This window comes from Ranitomeya variabilis, chromosome 1 (genome assembly GCF_051348905.1).
Source record: "Ranitomeya variabilis isolate aRanVar5 chromosome 1, aRanVar5.hap1, whole genome shotgun sequence".
In the NCBI taxonomy this organism is placed as follows: domain Eukaryota; kingdom Metazoa; phylum Chordata; class Amphibia; order Anura; family Dendrobatidae; genus Ranitomeya; species Ranitomeya variabilis.
The window spans coordinates 232,216,619-232,237,615 of NC_135232.1; the positions used below are offsets into that span (position 1 = coordinate 232,216,619).

Here is a 20,997-nt window from a genome sequence, read left to right on the forward strand (position 1 = left end):
GCCGCGCATGTGCAGTCGAAAATGGTGGACCCGTCGCACAAAAAAAGTTACATTGAACGCTTTTTGTGCGTCGCGGCCACCAAAACACGACGCATCCGTTGCACAACGGATGCGACGTGTGGTCATACGTCGCAATGCGTCGCTAATGCAAGTCTATGGAGAAAAAATGCATCCTGCGGGCAACTTTGCAGGATGCGTTTTTTCTCCAAAACGACGCATTGCCACGTAGGCCATAAGACAGAAGTGTGAAAGTAGCCTTATAGCCGCTATTACGAGAGACCAGACTCGAGTAAAGGAACCTAGAGTCCAGACCCGAGAAACCAGACCCAAGTGAAGAATCAAGAGACGAGACCCAAATGAAGAACCGAGAGACCAAACTCGAGTGGAGGAACCTGAGAGACCAGACCCGAGTGGAGGAACGCGAGAGACCAGACCCGAGTAGAGGAATTGAGAGACGAGACCATAAAGAACCGAGAGATACCAGAGCTAGGAGAGATAAGCCAAGTGAGCAGGGTCAGGGCCGAGAGAGAGACGACTAAGCCACAGCGGAGGGACGTTTATGTGAGGCATCGCTTCCAGTGTAGACGTACGGGACAAAGTGGGGACCGGGGCTGTGATTCAGGGAACAAACGCGGGAAGCGAGGCGGGTGTGCCAAGAAACTCACCAATCTGGAGCTTGCATCCTAGTGGGTAGTCTCGCTAACCCCCATTAGGGCCTGTGGGAAGTTTTTGTGTTGTCTAGAGAGCCCTTTTGATTGGGGTATTGAGACTAAAGCTATGTGCACACGTTGCGGAAAATTCTGCACCCAAAGCTGCAACGTGTGCACATACCCGAAGACCTCACTGACGATTACAGTTGTTTAATTGTAATAATAGATCGATGGTGTGTAAATAGCATTGTGTCAAAGCCTGTCTATCCGAATGGCTATATTCTTCTTGTAACATAACTTCCTTTTCACCCTTTGCATTGTCCCCTGATATTCTGCTGTAGGCACTCCCTTGTGTTAATCGAATAAATAGTTTTTGATTTAAGTACCACTGTCTCCTCATTGTACACACTTTCCTGTTAACACATGGATAAGAGTCTGTCCCAAGTGGGGCCTACAATCTAGTCCCCTATATCAGGCATACACTAGGACCACTTTCATAGGAAGTCAATTACCTAGCCATATGATTCTGGAATATGGGGGCAAGTTGGAGTATGCAGAGGAAATCCACACAATGATGAAGAGAACATACAAACTCCATGTATTGTACATGTTGTCTTTAGTTGGATTCCAACCTAGGACTTCAGTGGACAAACCATTGGTGCAACCACATAGGGGCCTGACAGGTAAGGGGGCGACTCCCACCCCCAAAGCAGCACCTAAAGCTCATTATGATGAACTATTGGACTGCAAAGACCCATATGCTGATCCTGCACGCTCCGTTCCTGCACAGGGGCCCTCTTCTTTCGGTGTCCCCCATACAAGTGTAAGAAGGAGCGGGTGGGGGGTACCTCTTTTATGCTGGGTCCGGAACTGTCGGGGCCGTCTCCTCTGTCCAGGGGAAAGCTGAGAGACCCAGACCAACCTTTGTACTTGTTGGCAGGATGTGTGACTAGGTTAATTAGGGGAGAGCGCGCCCGGAAGCGTTCAGACTTCGCGGGAAGAGACAGCACGCGGAAGGTAGAAGCGAGTGCTCCGTCTCCTGAGCACTGAAGCAGCGTAGGCCCGCACTATTCACACCAGCAGTGCCAGAGACTGTGATCGAGAACGTGCTGAGCGTCCGCTGCCTCCGAAAGGCAAAGTGACGGAAACTCCGGGCCTGTAAGTGCTGGGCGCTTGCCGCCTAAGAAAGACCGGGCCCGCTATCGGGAACTGTGCCCTGAAACCCCGGTCCATACCAGTCAGGTCACGTTAAGCTCCGGCCAGACACTGAACTTTGTTCCTCTGCCGACCCTGCCTTCCCGGAACCTGGAATCCGCGACAGACAGTAAGGACTCGCCGCTCCCTCAGAACCCTGCTCATCCACGTCTGGAGGACCACGCCGGACTCACTGCACGCTGACTGTTGTTGGCGCCATCTTACTGCTCGTGGACATTCCACTCTGGGAGTCTCCTGGACCGGATAAGTTATACATTAAGTGTTACTCTCCTTTCTACCTGCATCACTCCCTACTGTTGCATACCCTGCCTCCCCCCCATTTACCATACTTCTCCCTGCGTGGAGTACAAATCTGATCAGAGTAAAAACTGTGAACTCTTGCTCTGCCTCCTGTCCGTTACTGCATCCTGCTCACACAAGGACAAGTGCTGTCTAGACTAGGGCTCTGCCACCTGCTGAGCTTCAACTGTTCCATGCCCAACATGCCACATGCACCAGCCGTGCCAGTCCTCAGTGCTTATTGCACTCTGGGACTTGTAGTTTTACTATAGCTGGATGGACACATCTCAGACAATGAGCATTATTTTATATTACGCTAATACAATTTGCTATAATTTTTTTTAATTAGATATTTTTTCATGTAATTGATGCCATTTAACTACACAAGGAATAGACAGCTACTTGCACATAAAAAAAAAAAAATCTTCTTCCCCTGTGGCCTCATCCCGCCCTGAGCAATAATACCATTATTAAATGTCACTTTTTGCATCATGCAGACTATTTCCCAAGAGAAGACCTCCATCAGGTAAAAAAAAAATCACATTGACCCCAGACGCCGAGGAGTAGAGGACACCAAAAAGTCAGGGCTTGGCAGGCGGGGAACAGGGGACTATTTGATAATCACTGCGCGGAAGGATACAGTCTCTTTGTAACAGGTAAATAAGAGCGTGTCAGTAGCTGCAGAGAGTGGGAGAGCTGGAGACTCAGCAGCCGCCACCATGGGTGAGAAGGAGGAGCTCAGCGAGGAGATCATGGAGTCTAAAGTGATGTGGTACCCTGACTCCAAGAAAATAACCCAGATGGACCAGTTCAGGGCCAGGGTGAACACGAGCCATGGGCTCAGGCTGGGTGAGTGGTGCTGGGCATGGTGGCAGAAAGTGATCCTGCTGTGTGCCAGTGATGAGTGCAGGCATCCCTGGCCTCACATGCACAGGTGGTGGAGCATGGGGCACAGGTGGTGGAGCATGGGGCATACCAGGCGGGCATGTTGTCAGCTGTCATATGCTCATAAATGAAGCCGATTTCAGACTTGTTGATTAGTTGCCATTCTTGTGCCAGTGATGCCCAGACCCCCTGATTATCGGCCACATGCAATGCTGTCACAGCACGTCACGTCAGCCAATCACAGCCTGCTGCTGGTACCGATGTCTCCGCTGACATCATGTCCTGTCCCTGGCTGGGGTCAGTGACATCACATCTGCATGGCAACATGGTAGTGGTTTAGTGGCCCCCAACTTAGCGAATAAATGGATATATATTATATACTACATGGTGGCCCGATTCTAACACATCGGGTATTCTAGAATATGTATGTAGTTTATGAAGATTTAAGAATAATGCAATGAATACACAGGATTTTATTGCTCATAGAACTTAGTACAACTGAATGAAATTATTAAACAGATCATCAAAATATATAAACCATTACATGAATATCTGTTTAAATTGGTTTAAATCCCACGCCAATATCCTGATTGGTCGCGGCCGGCCGGGCGCAACCAATCAGCGAAGCGTGGTTCAAATCCCGCGCCAATTCGTGGCCGGACTGCGCCTGTCGCTGATTGGCTGCTGGCGCGACCAATCAGTGACACGGGATTTCCGTTACAGACAAACAGAATTAGACGATTATATAGTAGACTAGATGGTAGCCCGATTCTAATGCATCGGGTATTCTAGAATATGTATGTAGTTTATTTATGAAGATTTTAGAATAATACATTGAATACACAGGATACGGCCGGCCGCGACCAATTAGCGTAGTGTGGTTCAACTCCCGCACCAATTCGCGGCCGAACTGCGCCTGTCGCTGATTGTTCACGGCCGGCCACGTAGTATATAGCACAGCCACGTAGTATATAACAGCCCCCGTAGTATATAGCACAGCCCACGGAGTATATAGCACAGCCACATAGTATATAGCACAGCCACGTAGTATATTGCACAGCCCACGTAGTATATTGCACAGCCACATAGTATATTGCACAGCCACGTAGTATTTAGCACAGCCCACGTAGTATATAGCACAGCCACGTAGTATATAGCACAGCTCACGTAGTATATAGCACAGCCACGTAGTATATAACACAGCCCACAGAGTAGCACAGCCCACGGAGTGTATAACAGCCCACATAGCATATAACACAGCTCACGTAGTATATAACAGCCCATGCACGCATTATATAACAGCCCATGTAGTGTATAACATAGACCACGTAGTGTATAACACAGCCCACGTAGAGTATAGCACAGCCCACGTAGTATATAACAGCCCACGTAGTGTATAACAGCCACGTAGTATATAGCACAGCCACATAGTATATTGCACAGCCCACGTAGTATATTGCACAGCCCACGTAGTATATAATAGCCCACGTAGTATATAACAGCCCACGTAGTATATAACAGCCCATGAAGTGTATAACAGCCACGTAGTATATTGTACAGCCACGTAGTATATTGCACAGCCACATAGTATATTGCACAGCCACATAGTATATTGCACAGCCCACTGAGTATATAGCACAGCCACGCAGTATATAGCACAGCCACGTAGTATATAGCACAGCCACGTAGTATATAGCACAGCCACGTAGTATATAGCACAGCCCACGTAGTATATTGCACAGCCCACGTATATAGCACAGCCCACGTAGTATATAGCACAGCCCACGTAGTATATAGCACAGCTCACGTAGTATATAGCACAGCCACGTAGTATATAACAGCCCACAGAGTATATAGCACAGCCACGTAGTATATAACACAGCCCACAGAGTATATAGCACAGCTCACGTAGTATATAACAGCCCATGCACGCATTATATAACAGCCCATGTAGTGTATAACACAGACCACGTAGTGTATAACACAGCCCACGTAGAGTATAGCATAGCCCACGTAGTATATAGCACAGCCACGTAGTATATAACAGCCCCCGTAGTATATAACAGCCCCCGTAGTACATAGCACAGCCACGTAGTATATAGCACAGCCCACGGAGTATATAGCACAGCCACATAGTATATAGCACAGCCACGTAGTATATTGCACAGCCCACGTAGTATATTGCACAGCCACATAGTATATTGCACAGCCACGTAGTATATAGCACAGCCCACGTAGTATATAGCACAGCCACGTAGTATATAGCACAGCTCACGTAGTATATAGCACAGCCACGTAGTATATAACACAGCCCACAGAGTAGCACAGCCCACGGAGTGTATAACAGCCCACATAGCATATAACACAGCTCACGTAGTATATAACAGCCCATGCACGCATTATATAACAGCCCATGTAGTGTATAACACAGACCACGTAGTGTATAACACAGCCCACGTAGAGTATAGCATAGCCCACGTAGTATATAGCACAGCCCACGTAGTATATAACAGCCCACGTAGTGTATAACAGCCACGTAGTATATAGCACAGCCACATAGTATATTGCACAGCCCACATAGTATATAATAGCCCACGTAGTATATAACAGCCCATGAAGTGTATAACAGCCACGTAGTATATTGTACAGCAACGTAGTATATAGCACAGCCACATAGTATATTGCACAGCCACGTAGTATATTGCACAGCCCACTGAGTATATAGCACAGCCCACTGAGTATATAGCACAGCCACGCAGTATATAGCACAGCCACGTAGTATATAGCACAGCCACGTAGTATATAGCACAGCCACGTAGTATATAGCACAGCCACGTAGTATATAGCACAGCCCACGTAGTATATTGCACAGCCCACGTAGTATATTGCACAGCCCATGTAGTATATAGCAATGTGGGCATCATATCCCGGTTAAAAAAAAAGAATTAAAATAAAAAATAGTGATATACTCACCTTCCGTTAGCCCCCGGATCCAGGCGAAGCGTTTACCGATGCTCCTCGCGTGCTCTGGTCCCAAGAGTGCATTGCGGTCTCGCGAGATGATGATGTAGCGGTCTCGCGAGACCGCTATGTCATCATCTCGCGAAACCGCAATGTATGGAGCGGTCACCGGGGTGTCACGAGGAGCGGGAAAGGCCTGTTCTGGATCCGAGGGGCTGACGGACGGTGAGTATATAACTATTTTTTATTTTTTTTATTATTTTTAACATTAGATCTTTTTACTATTGATGCTGTATAGGCAGCATCAATAGTAAAAAGTTGGTCACACAGGGTTAAGAGCAGCGTTAACGGAGTGCGTAACCCCGCGTCCCATTAACGCTGCCATTAACTCTGTGTGAGCGCTGACTGGAGGGGATTATGGAGTGGGCACTGACTGCGGGAGGAAGGAGCGGCCATTTTGCCGCCGGACTGTACCCGTCGCTGATTGGTCGCAGCTGTTTTGCCACGACCAATCAGCGACTTGGGATTTCTTTGACAGACAGACAGACAGAAGGACAGACAGAAAGACGGTAGTGACCCTTAGACAATTATATAGTAGATGAATGTCTTTAATGGGGTTATATGGCGCCTTTGTTCTCCCATATGGGCCGCGCAGGGACGGTGACACCACGTCTACAGGTATCGCACGCCTGTCATGATCATTAGGATACGTGTGTGATACTTGCTGCATTCACAGGCGATGACATCTGCCCTGCTACCACCCCATGCGGATCAGATGACCCCTTTAACATTTGGAAGAAAAAACATGGTTGCTGGGAATCCCACTGAGGATGGGGCACCTTGTGTTCCCTATTTTTAATGGAGATGCGGTGACTCATGGACAGTCTATCAGACTGACAGTCAGCTGAGCTCTCTACTTGGTCCCATAGATGATTAGAGCGGTAGTGAGCATACATTCAATCCTCTACTGACTGAGGGGTTATTGGGCGCCGCACTCTGCAATCAGTGTCAGTCCTATAGACCTGATGGGAGCTGCAGCCGCTCCATTCACTCCTATCACAGTGAGGAAGGGCCGGGGAATGGGACTTGTGTCCTAGTGATTGGGGGCTCCCAGCACAGACATTTATTTGGTTATGTCTTCTGTGTGTACCCTTTTATTTAAAAAAAAAAAATCTTTAGTTTTAGAGGGGTTGTCGCAACATTGCTTCTAAACGAGCAACTTTGCATATTTAATCTTATACATTTTTGTGTTGACAAGAATGGAGGGATTGTTAATGTTCTTGTTTAGGTGCTCATCTCTAGGCTACTGGCCATCCCTGCTGTGTAGCAGCGTGTCAGTTTGTGCAGTGCTTACAAGCTCTTTTTAATAGCGTTTATAAGCGCTGATCTACAGCTGGCCGGGTCGCTGGAGCGCACAATCTGGACAGCTTTACCATCTCTGCACCTCCAGTGCAGCTGCAGTATGGGAGAAGGCCTAATTCAGACCTGTGATACCACCATGCCGATGGCCCGATCCGGCAATCTTCAGGAAAGCATTGCCCCTGGTGAATAGGAAACTGGGAGCAGGGCTTCATACTTGCAAAATTTCCGGGCCCCCTGGAGACTCCGCCCAAGCTCGACACCAGCTCCGCCTCCACCATCCCATCACCCACTCTTGGAAAAACTCAACTTCTGCACCACGTCTTCACCAATTAGATATTAACAGTTCCCATCAAACACCAGATCACATTCATAACCAGCAGCTTTTGTTCTGGCCAAAAGAATTTTTCAGCCGCCACCATGACATGGTATACTCTTTTGGCTGGGTCCTACTCTACTCTAACCTATTAAAAATAAATATATTTTATGTATCTTTCTTTAAGGGAGTGAGTCACATAATTTTTTAAAAAATGACCATAAATATCACATACAAGGGACAAATACCGTCACTCCATGACCAGGCCACATATTACAACCACATAGTGACCAAATAATACCACATACAAGGAATAAATACTGCCACACCATAACAAAATCACATATTACCACCACATAGTGATTGAATACTACAGTACTGATCAGTTATAAAACAAAACAAAACACAATACTAAGTGCCATTATACACAGGAACTCTGTATTTACTGTCAGAGTACAGGTAATACAGGGATCACCAGTGACTTTATACACAGGAGCTCTGTATACAGTGTCGGTGTACAGGTAATACAGTGATGACTGCCAGTGACATTATACACAAGAACTCTGTTTTTACTGTCAGTGTACAGGTAATACAGTGGTCACCATTGACATTTTACACATGAGCTCTGTATACAGTGTTGGTGTACAGGTAATACAGTGATCACTGGTGACATATTACACAGGAGCTCTGTATTGAATATAGTGTCAGTGTACAGATAATACAGTGATCACTAGTGACATTATACACAGGAGCTCTGTATGTAGTGTCAGTGTACAGGTAACAATATAAATTATAATCCGCCACTGTGCCCCATTAACAATAAATAGCCACTTTCCCCAGTTAAAATATAAATTAATTAGCACCTGTACTCTTTCCCCCAATTCATTACCAGTCACATCATCCTTAGCGCCACCCACTATGTACCTCCCGCTCTAACCCTAACCTGGATTCATTATATTTACATTCTCCTCCCGCCCCAATTCATTGTCATGTTGTTCTCTCCCACCATCTATTCATTATCAACTGCTCTACCCCACATTCAATACATCATTTACTCCCCCACCCTCAAAATTCATCATTATTCTCCCCACCCCAACTTAAATTCATCATTTGCTCTCCCCACCCCCACCTTCAGTTCAAAATTTGCTCTCCCCACCACCCACCTCCAGTTCATCATTTGCTCACCCCACCCCCACCTTCAATTCATCATTTGCTCACCCCACCCCCCACCTTCAGTTCATAATTTTCTCTCCCCACCCCCACCTTCAGTTCAGTTGCTGTCCCGGTCCCTCACATCATTTGCAGTCCCCTTCATCAATTGCAGTCCCCTATCACCCCCTCCATTCATCTGCAGTGCCCCTTACTTCATTGGCAGCCCCCTATCCCCCTCTCACTTCATCATGTGCAGTCCCCCCCTTAGACACATCATGTGCAGTCCCCCTTACCCCCGATTTCATCATGTGCAGCCCCACTCCCCTCACTTCATAATGTGCAGCCCCACTCCCCTCACTTCATCATGTGCAGCCCCACTCCCCTCACTTCATCATGTCCAGCCCCACTCTCCTCACTTCATCATGAGAGGGGGATATGTTTGAGCCGCAGAGACTCAAACATAATATACAAGCTCTTCCAGATGCTCGGATAACACCTGAGCATTCTCGGATAAGACATTATCGGATCACGTTTGTTCATCACTAATTGAAGGTCTTTAAGGGAACCTGTCACCAGAAAATATGCTAATTGCCTGCAAATATTGGGTTAATCTGATGGTTAATGGCATTACTAACCTGCCCGGCAGCCGCATACAAACACTGCGGGGAGAAAATGAACTTTTTTACCCCCAGCAGCGTTTGGGTTTCAGTCACGGGAGTGGCACCCGTGCTGGTTAAGTAAGTCCCCACTCTGAGGATACAGAGCAGTGACTGTAACTGCCCCCCTTGGCCCTGTCTGACAGTCAGCCTCAATTAGAAGTTGGTGTCCGTGTGGGGGCGCAGTTACAGTTGCCACTTTGTATTTTCAGATCGGTAACTGAACACATGCTGGCACTGTCCCCGTGACAGAAATTGAATGCTGCCGGGGGGAATAAAGTTCATTTTCTCTTACCAAATACCACTAAGGACAACATCTACAAGGAGTTTGTATGTTCTCTCTGTGTCTGTGGGGCTTTCTTCCAGGTACTCTGGTTTCCTCACACGCTCCTAAAACATAATGATAGGAAATATAGATGATGAGCCCCAATGGGAAGAGTGCTTGTAATGCCTGTAAAGTGCTTTGCCATTAATGCCGCCTTATTAGTGAGTAAAATAAATATTAACCTGCAGATATGGGGTTAATCTGCAGATTAATAGCATTCTAAAGAAGGAAGAAGGTGCTCTGGTCAGATAAAAGCAAAGCAGAACTTTTTGACCTAAATGCAAAATTTGTGGCAGAAAACTAACTCTGTACATCACATTCAAAACACCATCCCCACCATCAAACAAGGTGGTGGTAGCATCATGCTGTGTTGATGCTCTTCAGCGGGGATGCAGAAGCTAGTTAGAGACGATGGGAAGATGGATATAGCTAAATACTGGGAAACCCTGGAGGAAGACCTACTAAAGACTGGGGTGTAGGTTCACCTATCAGCAGGACAACGACCCTAAATATAATGCCTACAAGTAGTATTCAACCCCCTGCAGATTTAGCAGGTTTAATAAGATGCAAATAAGTTGGAGCCTTCAAACTTCAAACAAGAGCAGGATTTATTAACAGATGCATAAATCTTACAAACCAAAAAGTTTTGTTGCTCAGTTAAATTTTTATAAATTTTAAACATAAAAGTGTGGGTCAATTATTATTCAACCCCTAGGTTTAATATTTTGTGGAATAACCTTTGTTTGCAATTACAGCTAATAATCGTCTTTTATAAGACCTGATCAGGCCGGCACAGGTCTCTGGAGTTATCTTGGCCCACTCCTCCATGCAGATCTTCTCCAAGTTATCTAGGTTCTTTGGGTGTCTCATGTGGACTTTAATCTTGAGCTCCTTCCACAAGTTTTCAATTGGGTTAAGGTCAGGAGACTGACTAGGCCACTGCAACACCTTGATTTTTTGCCTCTTGAACCAGGCCTTGGTTTTCTTGGCTATGTGCTTTGGGTCGTTGTCTTGTTGGAAGATGAAATGACGACCCATCTTAAGATCCTTGATGGAGGAGCGGAGGTTCTTGGCCAAAATCTCCAGGTAGGCCGTGCTATCCATCTTCCCATGGATGCGGACCAGATGGGCAGGCCCCTTGGCTGAGAAACAGCCCCACAGCATGATGCTGCCACCACCATGCTTGACTGTAGGGATGGTATTCTTGGGGTCGTATGCAGTGCCATCCAGTCTCCAAACGTCACGTGTGTGGTTGGCACCAAAGATCTCGATCTTGGTCTCATCAGACCAGAGAACCTTGAACCAGTCAGTCTCAGAGTCCTCCAAGTGATCATGAGCAAACTGTAGACGAGCCTTGACATGACGCTTTGAAAGTAAAGGTACCTTACGGGCTCGTCTGGAACGGAGACCATTGCGGTGGAGTACGTTACTTATGGTATTGACTGAAACCAATGTCCCCACTGCCATGAGATCTTCCCGTAGCTCCTTCCTTGTTGTCCTTGGGTTAGCCTTGACTCTTCGGACAAGCCTGGCCTCGGCACGGGAGGAAACTTTCAAAGGCTGTCCAGGCCGTGGAAGGCTAACAGTAGTTCCATAAGCCTTCCACTTCCGGATGATGCTCCCAACAGTGGAGACAGGTAGGCCCAACTCCTTGGAAAGGGTTTTGTACCCCTTGCCAGCCTTGTAACCCTCCACGATCTTGTCTCTGATGGCCTTGGAGTGCTCCTTTGTCTTTCCCATGTTGACCATGTATGAGTGCTGTTCACAAGTTTGGGGAGGGTCTTAAATAGTCAGAAAAGGCTGGAAAAAGAGATAATTAATCCAAACATGTGAAGCTCATTGTTCTTTGTGCCTGAACTACTTCTTAATACTTTAGGGGAACCAAACAGAATTCTGGTGGGTTGAGGGGTTGAATACTAAATGACCCTCTGAAAAGACTTTTCACAATTTAAAAAAAAAATAAAGAAATAACATTCTTTTTTGCTGCAGTGCATTTCACACTTCCAGGCTGATCTACAGTCCAAATGTCACAATGCCAAGTTAATTCCAAATGTGTAAACCTGCTAAATCTGCAGGGGGTTGAATACTACTTGTAGGCACTGTATACTGCCAAAGCTACAATGCAGTGGTTTCGATCAAAGTATCTAAGTCCAGACTTAAGTGCCATTGAGAATCTATGGCATGACTTAAAAATTGCAGTTCACAGACGCCTCCATCCAATCTCACTGAGCTAGTTTGCAGGAAAGAATGGGCAAAAATTTCAGTATCTATATGTGCAAAGCTGGTAGTCACATCCTAAAAGACATGGAACGGTAATGGCAGCGTAAGGTGGTTCTATAAAGCATTGACTCAGGGGATGAATACAAATGCGCATCACAATTTTCAAATTAATTAGAAAACCATGTAATCTTTCCTTGACACTTCATAAATACTAGCTGTGTAATGTTGGTATATCACAGAAAATCCCATTAAAATGCATTTAGGTTTGTGGGTGTAATTTGAAAAAATGTGGACAAGTTTACGGGGTATGAATACTTTTCCAAGGCACTGTATCTGTAGGTTATTGGCATTGGGGACGTGGCAGGTTCCCTTTAATGTTAGTAGAGAAGTTTGCTCAAAGCTTTTCCATTTTGCAGCCTCATAGTTCACTGCAGCTTATCCATTTGTAATCAGATAACGTTGCCACTAATAGCATTGTAGGCCGTGCTCTTTCATTAAAAATCGCCTAACACTTCGTCAGAGACATAAGGTTACATGCTATTTGGTTCGCAGGCATCGCTGCCATTAAAGATCAGGACATAACTTGGTCTTGTTTATCCCTCTTTATCAAGTCTTTCTTTTTCTTATTTGATTTAGTTTTTATTTTTTTTTTAGTTGGTGCGGTCACTGCTGATCGCGGCTATGGCTGTGCCTGAGTGAGAGTTTGGCTAGAGGAGGCAGGTCATTGACAAAGTAGTGACCTTTCAGTCAAAGACTGGGGGCAGGTGTAGGCGCAGGCAAATACCCGGACTAGCAAGAGAAGACCACGTGCAGTGTCAATCCCTGCTGTATTTGTGGCTCATTAGCGTATAACTTCACTGGATGATCCCTGAAGAATGCTAACGTATATATCTTCAAAAACATTATCAATTTAATGTGTATGAAAGAGGTCAGTCACTACTTTTTTTTTACAAATCAAAAAAGAAGTCTAGCACTCATCTTCAGCAAACGAGGAATAGATTTATTTGTAGCACTTGAAACGTTTCAGTCCATAGGGACTTTCATCAGTCACTACAGTATCATAAGAAAATAAAGAAACAAAAAATGAAGTACGACCAGTACAAAAATAACCAAGGTATATACAGGATAACATACAGCAACATATAAACAATAAATTGACATACAACGTTTGCTTGAGGCAAGAGGTCAAAATGGAATATCATACTAGAATAGGATATAAAGGCAGTAGGTTGAACCGCAAATATCTACCCCCCGTGTCAAAGAAAGTGAAACAATAAGTGACCATAAGAGCCCACACAATGGAGAACGTACCATGCTAATGATAGCCAGTAGGGCTGTGTTCATGGGGAAAGAAACAGTACCCAATCAATGTACCTAACGTAAATAAACAGGAAACGAAAATAATGTATGTAAAGAATGCTTATAAAGGATATCCTGGAGAGGATGAAAAACCAAGGGTATGACTAAAATACTCACAAAGACGCCGCCACACTATAGGGCACAAAAGGTAGGAGTAATATAACTTAGGCAAAGTGCTAGTATGGTGTGGCGATAACCACCTATACAGTAAAACACCTGCAGTCTGGGAAAAGAAAAAAAAAAAAAAAAGGGGGGATTCAGACTGTTATCAAACCTAAGGATATGGCGCGCTCCAGTAAAAATGTACCAAATGTCCATGAAACATATTACATGAGGATGATGGTAACAGGAGAAAGAGAGGCACGGCCTCCAGACACGGAATCCACCGCAAGTCTGGGGAGTGTGGAGCTGTCTGTGTATAAATAGTATAGGAGGCAGGAGCCGGGTAATTAGGGGGCAGTGCCGCTAAACAGGATGTGATGTGGCGTTGGGGAAAAAAAAAATAGAATAGAACTCTGTATAATCTGTGTAACAGTGTCTAAATTGAGACGAATATACTGAGTATGATAGAAGGTGAAATATGTATACCTATTACAAGGAAAAAGTATGGTATTAGACACTTAGTGGGTCCGTGATATAGTTGCATACGTTTTATGGCATTAATGGTGTCTAGAGTACATTATGAAGAGGTGTCTCCAGGTAGTGCTAAATCAACGGAAGGGTGGCAAGATGTCAGGTGAAAGATTTTAGCGTGCCCATCCGATCGGTTCAATAGAGACGACTCTAAAAGAAGCAGAGACATATATTAGAGAATAGAACATATCACAATTATTACATATATACAATAACCACTATGGTATTACATTAGGTAAAAGCAGATAGTTCGTACTCTCTATTCAGACCTTTTGGTGACAATGTGCCTAATGAATGAATCCAAAACGCCTCACGCTTCTTGAGGGTCAGGATTCTGTTTCCACCTCTACTTGGGGGTGGTACATGTTCCAAGATTAGGAATTTCAGTTGGGAAATGTTATGTCCCATGGAGATAAAGTGATGAGGTATCGGTAAGAGAAGGTTTTTACAACGAATGGTTGATTTGTGTTTAGACACTCTATCACGGATGGATTGTGATGTCTCGCCTACATACAGTAGGCCACAAGGGCATTTAATAACATAGACTACATATGTGGAACTGCATGTGAAGTAACCATGAATTTTAAATTCTTTGCCGGAATATGGGTGTGTAATTTTGTCGCCTTTGAGAACATTGTTGCACTGTGCACAATGAAGACATGGGAAAGTCCCTTTTCTAGATTTGTGGAGAAAATGTTGCCTTGTTACCGTGCTAGGGCCTATATCGGCTTTCACAAAAGTGTCCCTTTATACTGGGAGCTTGTTTAAAGCATGGTAAAAACGGTTGTTTGAATTCAGGGACTTCAGGGTGAGCAGTGGCGAGAATTGACCAATTTTTCCGTATGGCTTTATGTATTTTGTATACCGAGGGGTGGAAGGCATGTACGAATGGAATCCGTTTAGAGGTGTCACTCTTAGGCTTGTTTGGAGTGGCTTTAGAGTCCTCTAGAAGGGGGAGGGGGTAGCCTCTCTCTTCAAATTTGTGCGTAATTTCACGTATTCGTGACTCCCTGACAGACATGTCGGATACAATCCGCTGGACTCTTTGGTACTGTGCCCTGGGTATAGATTTCTTAGTGGAGGAGGGTGGAGACTTTCGAAATGCAGTAGGCTGTTCCGGTCCGTACTCTTAGAGTACAGATCAGTGCTCAAGAGGCCCTCAGGATTTTTGATCACCAGTGTATCAAGGAAGTTCATCCTCTCAGGGCTGTGACTAATAGTGAAGCTGATGCCTGGCCAAGAGACATTGAGTGTTTCAAAGAAAGAGTGGAGAGTCTCAGTGGGACCGTGCCATATACAGAACACGTCATCAATGTATCTCTTTCACAGGACGACGTTAGCCTGGAAGAGAGGGTTCTTATAGATGATACTTTCTTCAAAGTCTATCATGTATGCATTAGCATACGGAGGTGCTACGTGCGAGCCTATCGCGGTCCCTCTTACCTGTAGATAGAATGTCTCTTGGAAGAGAAAAAAGTTAGATGTGAAAACCAATTTCAAGAGGTCAGTACAGAGTGATATCTGATCCATGTCCATGTTTGTGTTCTCTAATAAGCGGCGTGTGGAATTGATGCCTTCGATATGGGGAATGGAGGTATATAAATCCCCAACATCAAGGGTAACCAGGAGGGCATCAGTGGGTACTAGATGAGTGTCACGGATAAGATGAAGAAAGGACCCTGTATCTAAAAGGAAGGATTGGGATTTTTGTATAAGTGGAGTGAGGATTCTCTCAAGATATTTGGCAATAGGAGATAGGATAGAGTCAGTGGAGGCTACAATGGGCCTGCCGGGTGGATTCTCCAAATTCTTATGGACCTTGGGTAGCGTGTAAAAAACTGGAGTAATAGGGTAAGGGTTTGTCAAGTAGTCACAAGTTTTTTTGGTCCAAAATCCCTAAATGCGTGTATTTATGTAGGATGACTTCAATCTCATGGCGGATGGCAGAGGATGGGTCTCTATCTAGCACTTGATATACTGAAACATCACCCAACTGTCGCATGATTTCTGCTAGATACATAGTTTTATCCATAATAACTAATGCCCCGCCTTTATCAGCAGGTTTAATTACAATTGATTTATCATCTTGTAAATTTTTTAGGGAATGTCTCTCCTCCACCGTGAGATTAGGTGGATAGAAAAGGGTACCCCTCTCTATGTCATCTTTAAAAGATAGAAATGACTTTTGTGCAAAACCAATGAAGGTTTCTACAGCGTGGGAGGAATGTGGAGGTCTAAAATGACTCTTAGAGCATAAGCCCAAGCTCGAGGAGGATAGAAGTCTAGGATTACAGACACACATACTACTGTCATTACCAACAGGGGTGGTAGCAAAATATGCTTTTAATCTAATGAGGCGAAAGAAACGCTGCAGGTCCATATCTAGATCAAACGTATGGCAACGATATGATGGACAGAATGAAAGGCCCTTTTGTAAGAGAGAATGTTCCGCGACGTTAAGAGTTCTAGATGAGATGTTTATCACCAGGTTGTCCATACCTTTGATCTGGTGGTCCGTCCTGGATCTTGGTACCGTTTTGGAGTTCTGTCCCCGTCTGGTTTTCTTTTTGGATATCGGCGTGGACCTAAAAAAGAAGGGGGAAGTGACGAGGCTGAAGGACCATGATCCTTGTCTGACTCCGAGGTAGAGGCTTCTGACAATGTAGGTTGGTTTCCTCGTGTGTTCGTACGCCAAGAGTTGTCCTGCCATCGGTAGACTCTGTTATTTTTGTAATCTTCCGCGTCTCTCGCAAATTTATTACGTTTCCTTGTTTCAATGTCTCTCTTATGGCGGTCTATACGTTCCTGTATTTCAGTTTTGAGAGAGTTCAGTTCCTCCGGTGTCCCAGTAGTAGATAACTGTGCTTCAATGGTTTTGATCTTCTCGGAGTTGTCCGTGATAGCCCGTTGGAGATGTTCAACTGTCAAAGTGATTAGATCCAGAGAACATTTATTAAGAATATGCTCAAATTTCATGCAAAATTCTGATGATTCTCGAAAAAGTGTGGGGCGTAGAGGGACCCATAAACCTCTAGGGATGCGCTGTACTCGTAAGTAGTCTGTGAGGGTGGCGCAATGTAACTCAAGGTTAACCAAAGACCTAAGTTCACGTTCAAGGTCCCTTTCACAGGTTTCTTGTGGCGGTATGGAAAGAAATTCACTAGATAATTTCGACTGAGCGAGGATATTTGCCGTTTCCTCTGCGTTATATGAAAAAAACGGAAGGGTGGACATGACCTCGTGGCATGCAACACGTATGGGAAACTATACGTAAGTGAAAACACCGTGTGCACAGTCACTATATGGTGCATAGACTAGGTTCCCAGACCATCAATACAAATCAAAAAAGAAGTCTAGCACTCATCTTCAGCAAACACAGCCCTACTGGCTATCATTAGCACGGTACGTTCTCCATTGTGTGGGCTCTTATGGTCACTTATTGTTTCACTTTCTTTGACACGGGGGGTAGATATTTGCGGTTCAACCTACTGCCTTTATATCCTATTCTAGTATGATATTCCATTTTGACCTCTTGCCTCAAGCGAACGTTGTATGTCAATTTATTGTTTATATGTTGCTGTATGTTATCCTGTATATACCTTGGTTATTTTTGTACTGGTCGTACTTCATTTTTTGTTTCTTTATTTTCTTATGATACTGTAGTGACTGATGAAAGTCCCTATGGACTGAAACGTTTCAAGTGCTACAAATAAATCTATTCCACGTTTGCTGAAGATGAGTGCTAGACTTCTTTTTTGATTTGTATTGATGGTCTGGGAACCTAGTCTATGCACCATATAGTGACTGTGCACACGGTGTTTTCACTTACTACTTTTTTTTTCATGGCCTATTATTAGATAGGCCATCAATATCTGATCGGTTGGGCTGCGAAACCTGACACCCTCGCCAATCAGCTGTTATCGAAAGCAGATGTAATAATCTCACTGCTCATCCACCACGTGCCTTGTTATAATCGGGTTCACACAATATTGCCCAGTTCCCAGTCCTTGTTTGTCTACAGAAAAAGGTAATCCTAAAAAATTTTGAAGAGAAGGAATATCAACCAGCTCACCCGTGATGCATAAGCTGAGTTTCGGGAGCACAGACCCGCTGTGTCCACGCGTGTAGAATCCAAGAGAAGAAAATGTCCAGCTTCACCGAATCCGTGAAAAAAAGTTTTCTTCACTCACAAATCATGATTAAGGAAGCTTAGTCTCCAGAAACGCGTTGAGTTCTTACCCATATGGTTTGTGCTGAAGTCTGTATCCTCCATGTTTAAGTTTGTGAATAAAGAAAACTTTTTTTCACGGATTCAGTGAAGCTGGACATTTTCTTCTCTTGAATCCTAAAAAAATACAATAATCCAGCACTTGGGGATTAAAATCTCTTGAAACTTTATACACATCTGCTGAGAACAAGAGCTACTCTAAGCCCAAAATGCGTTGACGGTGTGCACATGCTGTAATGATTGCCAATATGAAGTTTTTATGGAGACGTTGAAGGGAATCTGTCAGTAATATCAACCCTACTATGCCGTCTACATGGACATGTAGGTTTTAGGAAGCTGAATAAAATTATACACTGATATCTGCGATCCAATAACTTACTCCAGAGAAATCCATGTTTTATTTATATGTAAGGGAGCTGTTCAAGACTATGGGTCGGACACTGGTCAGCATGAGATAATTTGAAATGAAGGGGGAGTTACCAGTGGGAGACATAAAACTAACACAGGACAGTTGAACTAAACTTAGTTCCCAGTGGTTGGCGCTCATGGCAACTCAGCAATTCACTACATAGAGGCGATCTGATGATCGCCTCTATGTAGCTGAGCCGATCAAGTAGTGCCAGCTTCTAGCCTCCCATTAAGGCCGGTTTCACACGTCAGTGGCTCCGGTACGTGAGGTGACAGTTTCCTCACGTACCGGAGACACTGACACACGTAGACCCATAAAAATCAATGCATCTGTGCAGATGTCATTGATTTTTTGCGGACCGTGTCTCCGTGTGCCAAACACGGAGACATGTCAGTGTTCGTGGGACTGCACGTTTTACACGGACCCAATAGAGTCAATGGGTCCGCGTAAAACACGGACCTCACACGGACATTCTCCGTCTGGGGTCCGTGTGCGTGCAGGAGACAGCGCTACAGTAAGCGCTGTCCCCCCCCCACATGGTGCTGAAGCCGGTATTCATATCTTCCCTGTAGCAGCGTTTGCTATAGAGAAAATATGAAGAATAGTGTTAAAAATAAAGATCCATGTGTCCGCCGCCCCCCCACCCCCTGTGCGCCCCCCCGCTGGTCAGAAAATACTTACCCGCTCCCTCGCTCCTTCCTGGTCTGGCCGCGCCTCCTACTGTATGCGGTCACGTGGGGCCGATCATTTACAATCATGAATAGTCGGCTCCGCCCCTATGGGAGGTGGAGCCACATATTCATGACTGTAAATGATCGGGCCCACGTGACCGCATGCAGGAGAAGCCGCGGCCAGACCAGGAAGCAGCGAGGGAGGCGGGTAAGTATTTTCTGACCAGCGGGGGGGGCGCACAGGGGGTGGGGGGGCGGCGGACACATAGATCTTTATTTTAAACACTATTCTTCATATTTTCTCTACAGCAAACGTTGCTGCAGGGAAGATATGAATCGCAGCTTCAGCACCATGCAGAGTGGGTACCACACGCTCCGTGTGGTACCCACTCGCCATACGGGCGGCACACGTGTGCCGCACGTATGGCCTCCGTGAGTTCCCAGGCACACGGACACGGATAACTCCGGTACCGATTTATTCCGGTACCGGAATTATCTGGACGTGTGGGACAGCCCTAAGGCTATTGAAACATGGCTAAAAAATAAAAAAAAAAATGTTTTTAAAAATATGAAAAAACTAAAAAAAGATATAAAAGTTGAAATCGCCCCCCTTTCGCCGCATTCAAAATAAAACAATTTTAAAAAAAATCAAACCTACACATATTTGGTATTGCCGAGTGCAGAATTGCCCGCTCAATAAAAAAAAAAAAGGATTAGCCTGATCGCTAAATGGCGTAGTGATAAAAAAGTCAAAACACCAGAATTACGTTTTTTGGTCACCGCGACATTACATTAAAATGCAGTAACGGGCGAGCAAAAGAACGTATCTGCACCAAAATGTTATCATTAAAAACGTCAGCTCAGCACGCAAAAAATAAGCCCTCAACCAACCCGAGATCACAAAAAATGAAGACTCTACGGGTATCGGAAAATTGTGCAATTTTTTTTTTTTTTTTTTAAGCAAAGCTTGGATTTTTTTTTCACCACTTAGATAAAAAAGAACCTAGACATGTTTGGTTTCTATTAACTCGAAATGACCTGGAGAATCACAACGGCAGGTCAGTGTTAGCATTTAGTGAACCTAGCAAGAAAGCCGAACAAAAAACAAGTGTGGGATTGCACTTTTTTGCAATTTCACCACACTTGGAATTTTTTTCCCGTTTTCTGTTACAAGACATGGTAAAACCAATGGTGTCGTTCAAAAGTACAACTCGTCCTGCAAAAATAAGCCCTCACATGGCCATATTGACGGAAAAAAAAAAAGTTATGCCTCTGGGAAGGAGGGGAGCGAAAAACCGAAAAAAGCTTCGGCGGTTTAGATATAAAATGTAAAAAACATACATTTTTGGTATTGCTGCGTTTCTAAAAGTCTGAGCTATCAAACTATAAAATAAATTAATCCAATTGGTAAACGTCATAACGAGAAAAAAAATCAAAACCCCAGAATTGTAGTTTTTAGACTACTGCAGCAACACACAAAAAAAATGTAATAAGAGGCAATCAAAACCTCTAATCTACGCCAAAGTGATATCAATAAAAAAAAGTTACCACTCTCGGAAAATGGCGACAGAGGGAAATTTTTTTATTTCATTTTACAAATTTTTGAATTTTTTTTTTTTTTACCACTTAAAATAAAATAAAAACTATACTATAAAACTATACATGTTTGGTATGTGTGT

The 20,997-nt window shown here is 44.6% G+C and overlaps 1 protein-coding gene across 1 annotated transcript in view; it reads left to right on the plus strand.

Annotated features, from left to right (window-relative positions):
• Positions 1-2,810: 2,810 nt before the first annotated feature.
• AACS (acetoacetyl-CoA synthetase) overlaps positions 2,811-20,997 on the plus strand; it is a 157,586-nt gene continuing 139,399 nt past the window's right edge. The window contains exon 1 of the mRNA XM_077293263.1: positions 2,811-2,993. Within this exon, the coding sequence (XP_077149378.1) occupies positions 2,864-2,993 (130 nt within the window). The 5' untranslated portion in view covers positions 2,811-2,863. The remainder of the gene's footprint in view (positions 2,994-20,997) is intronic.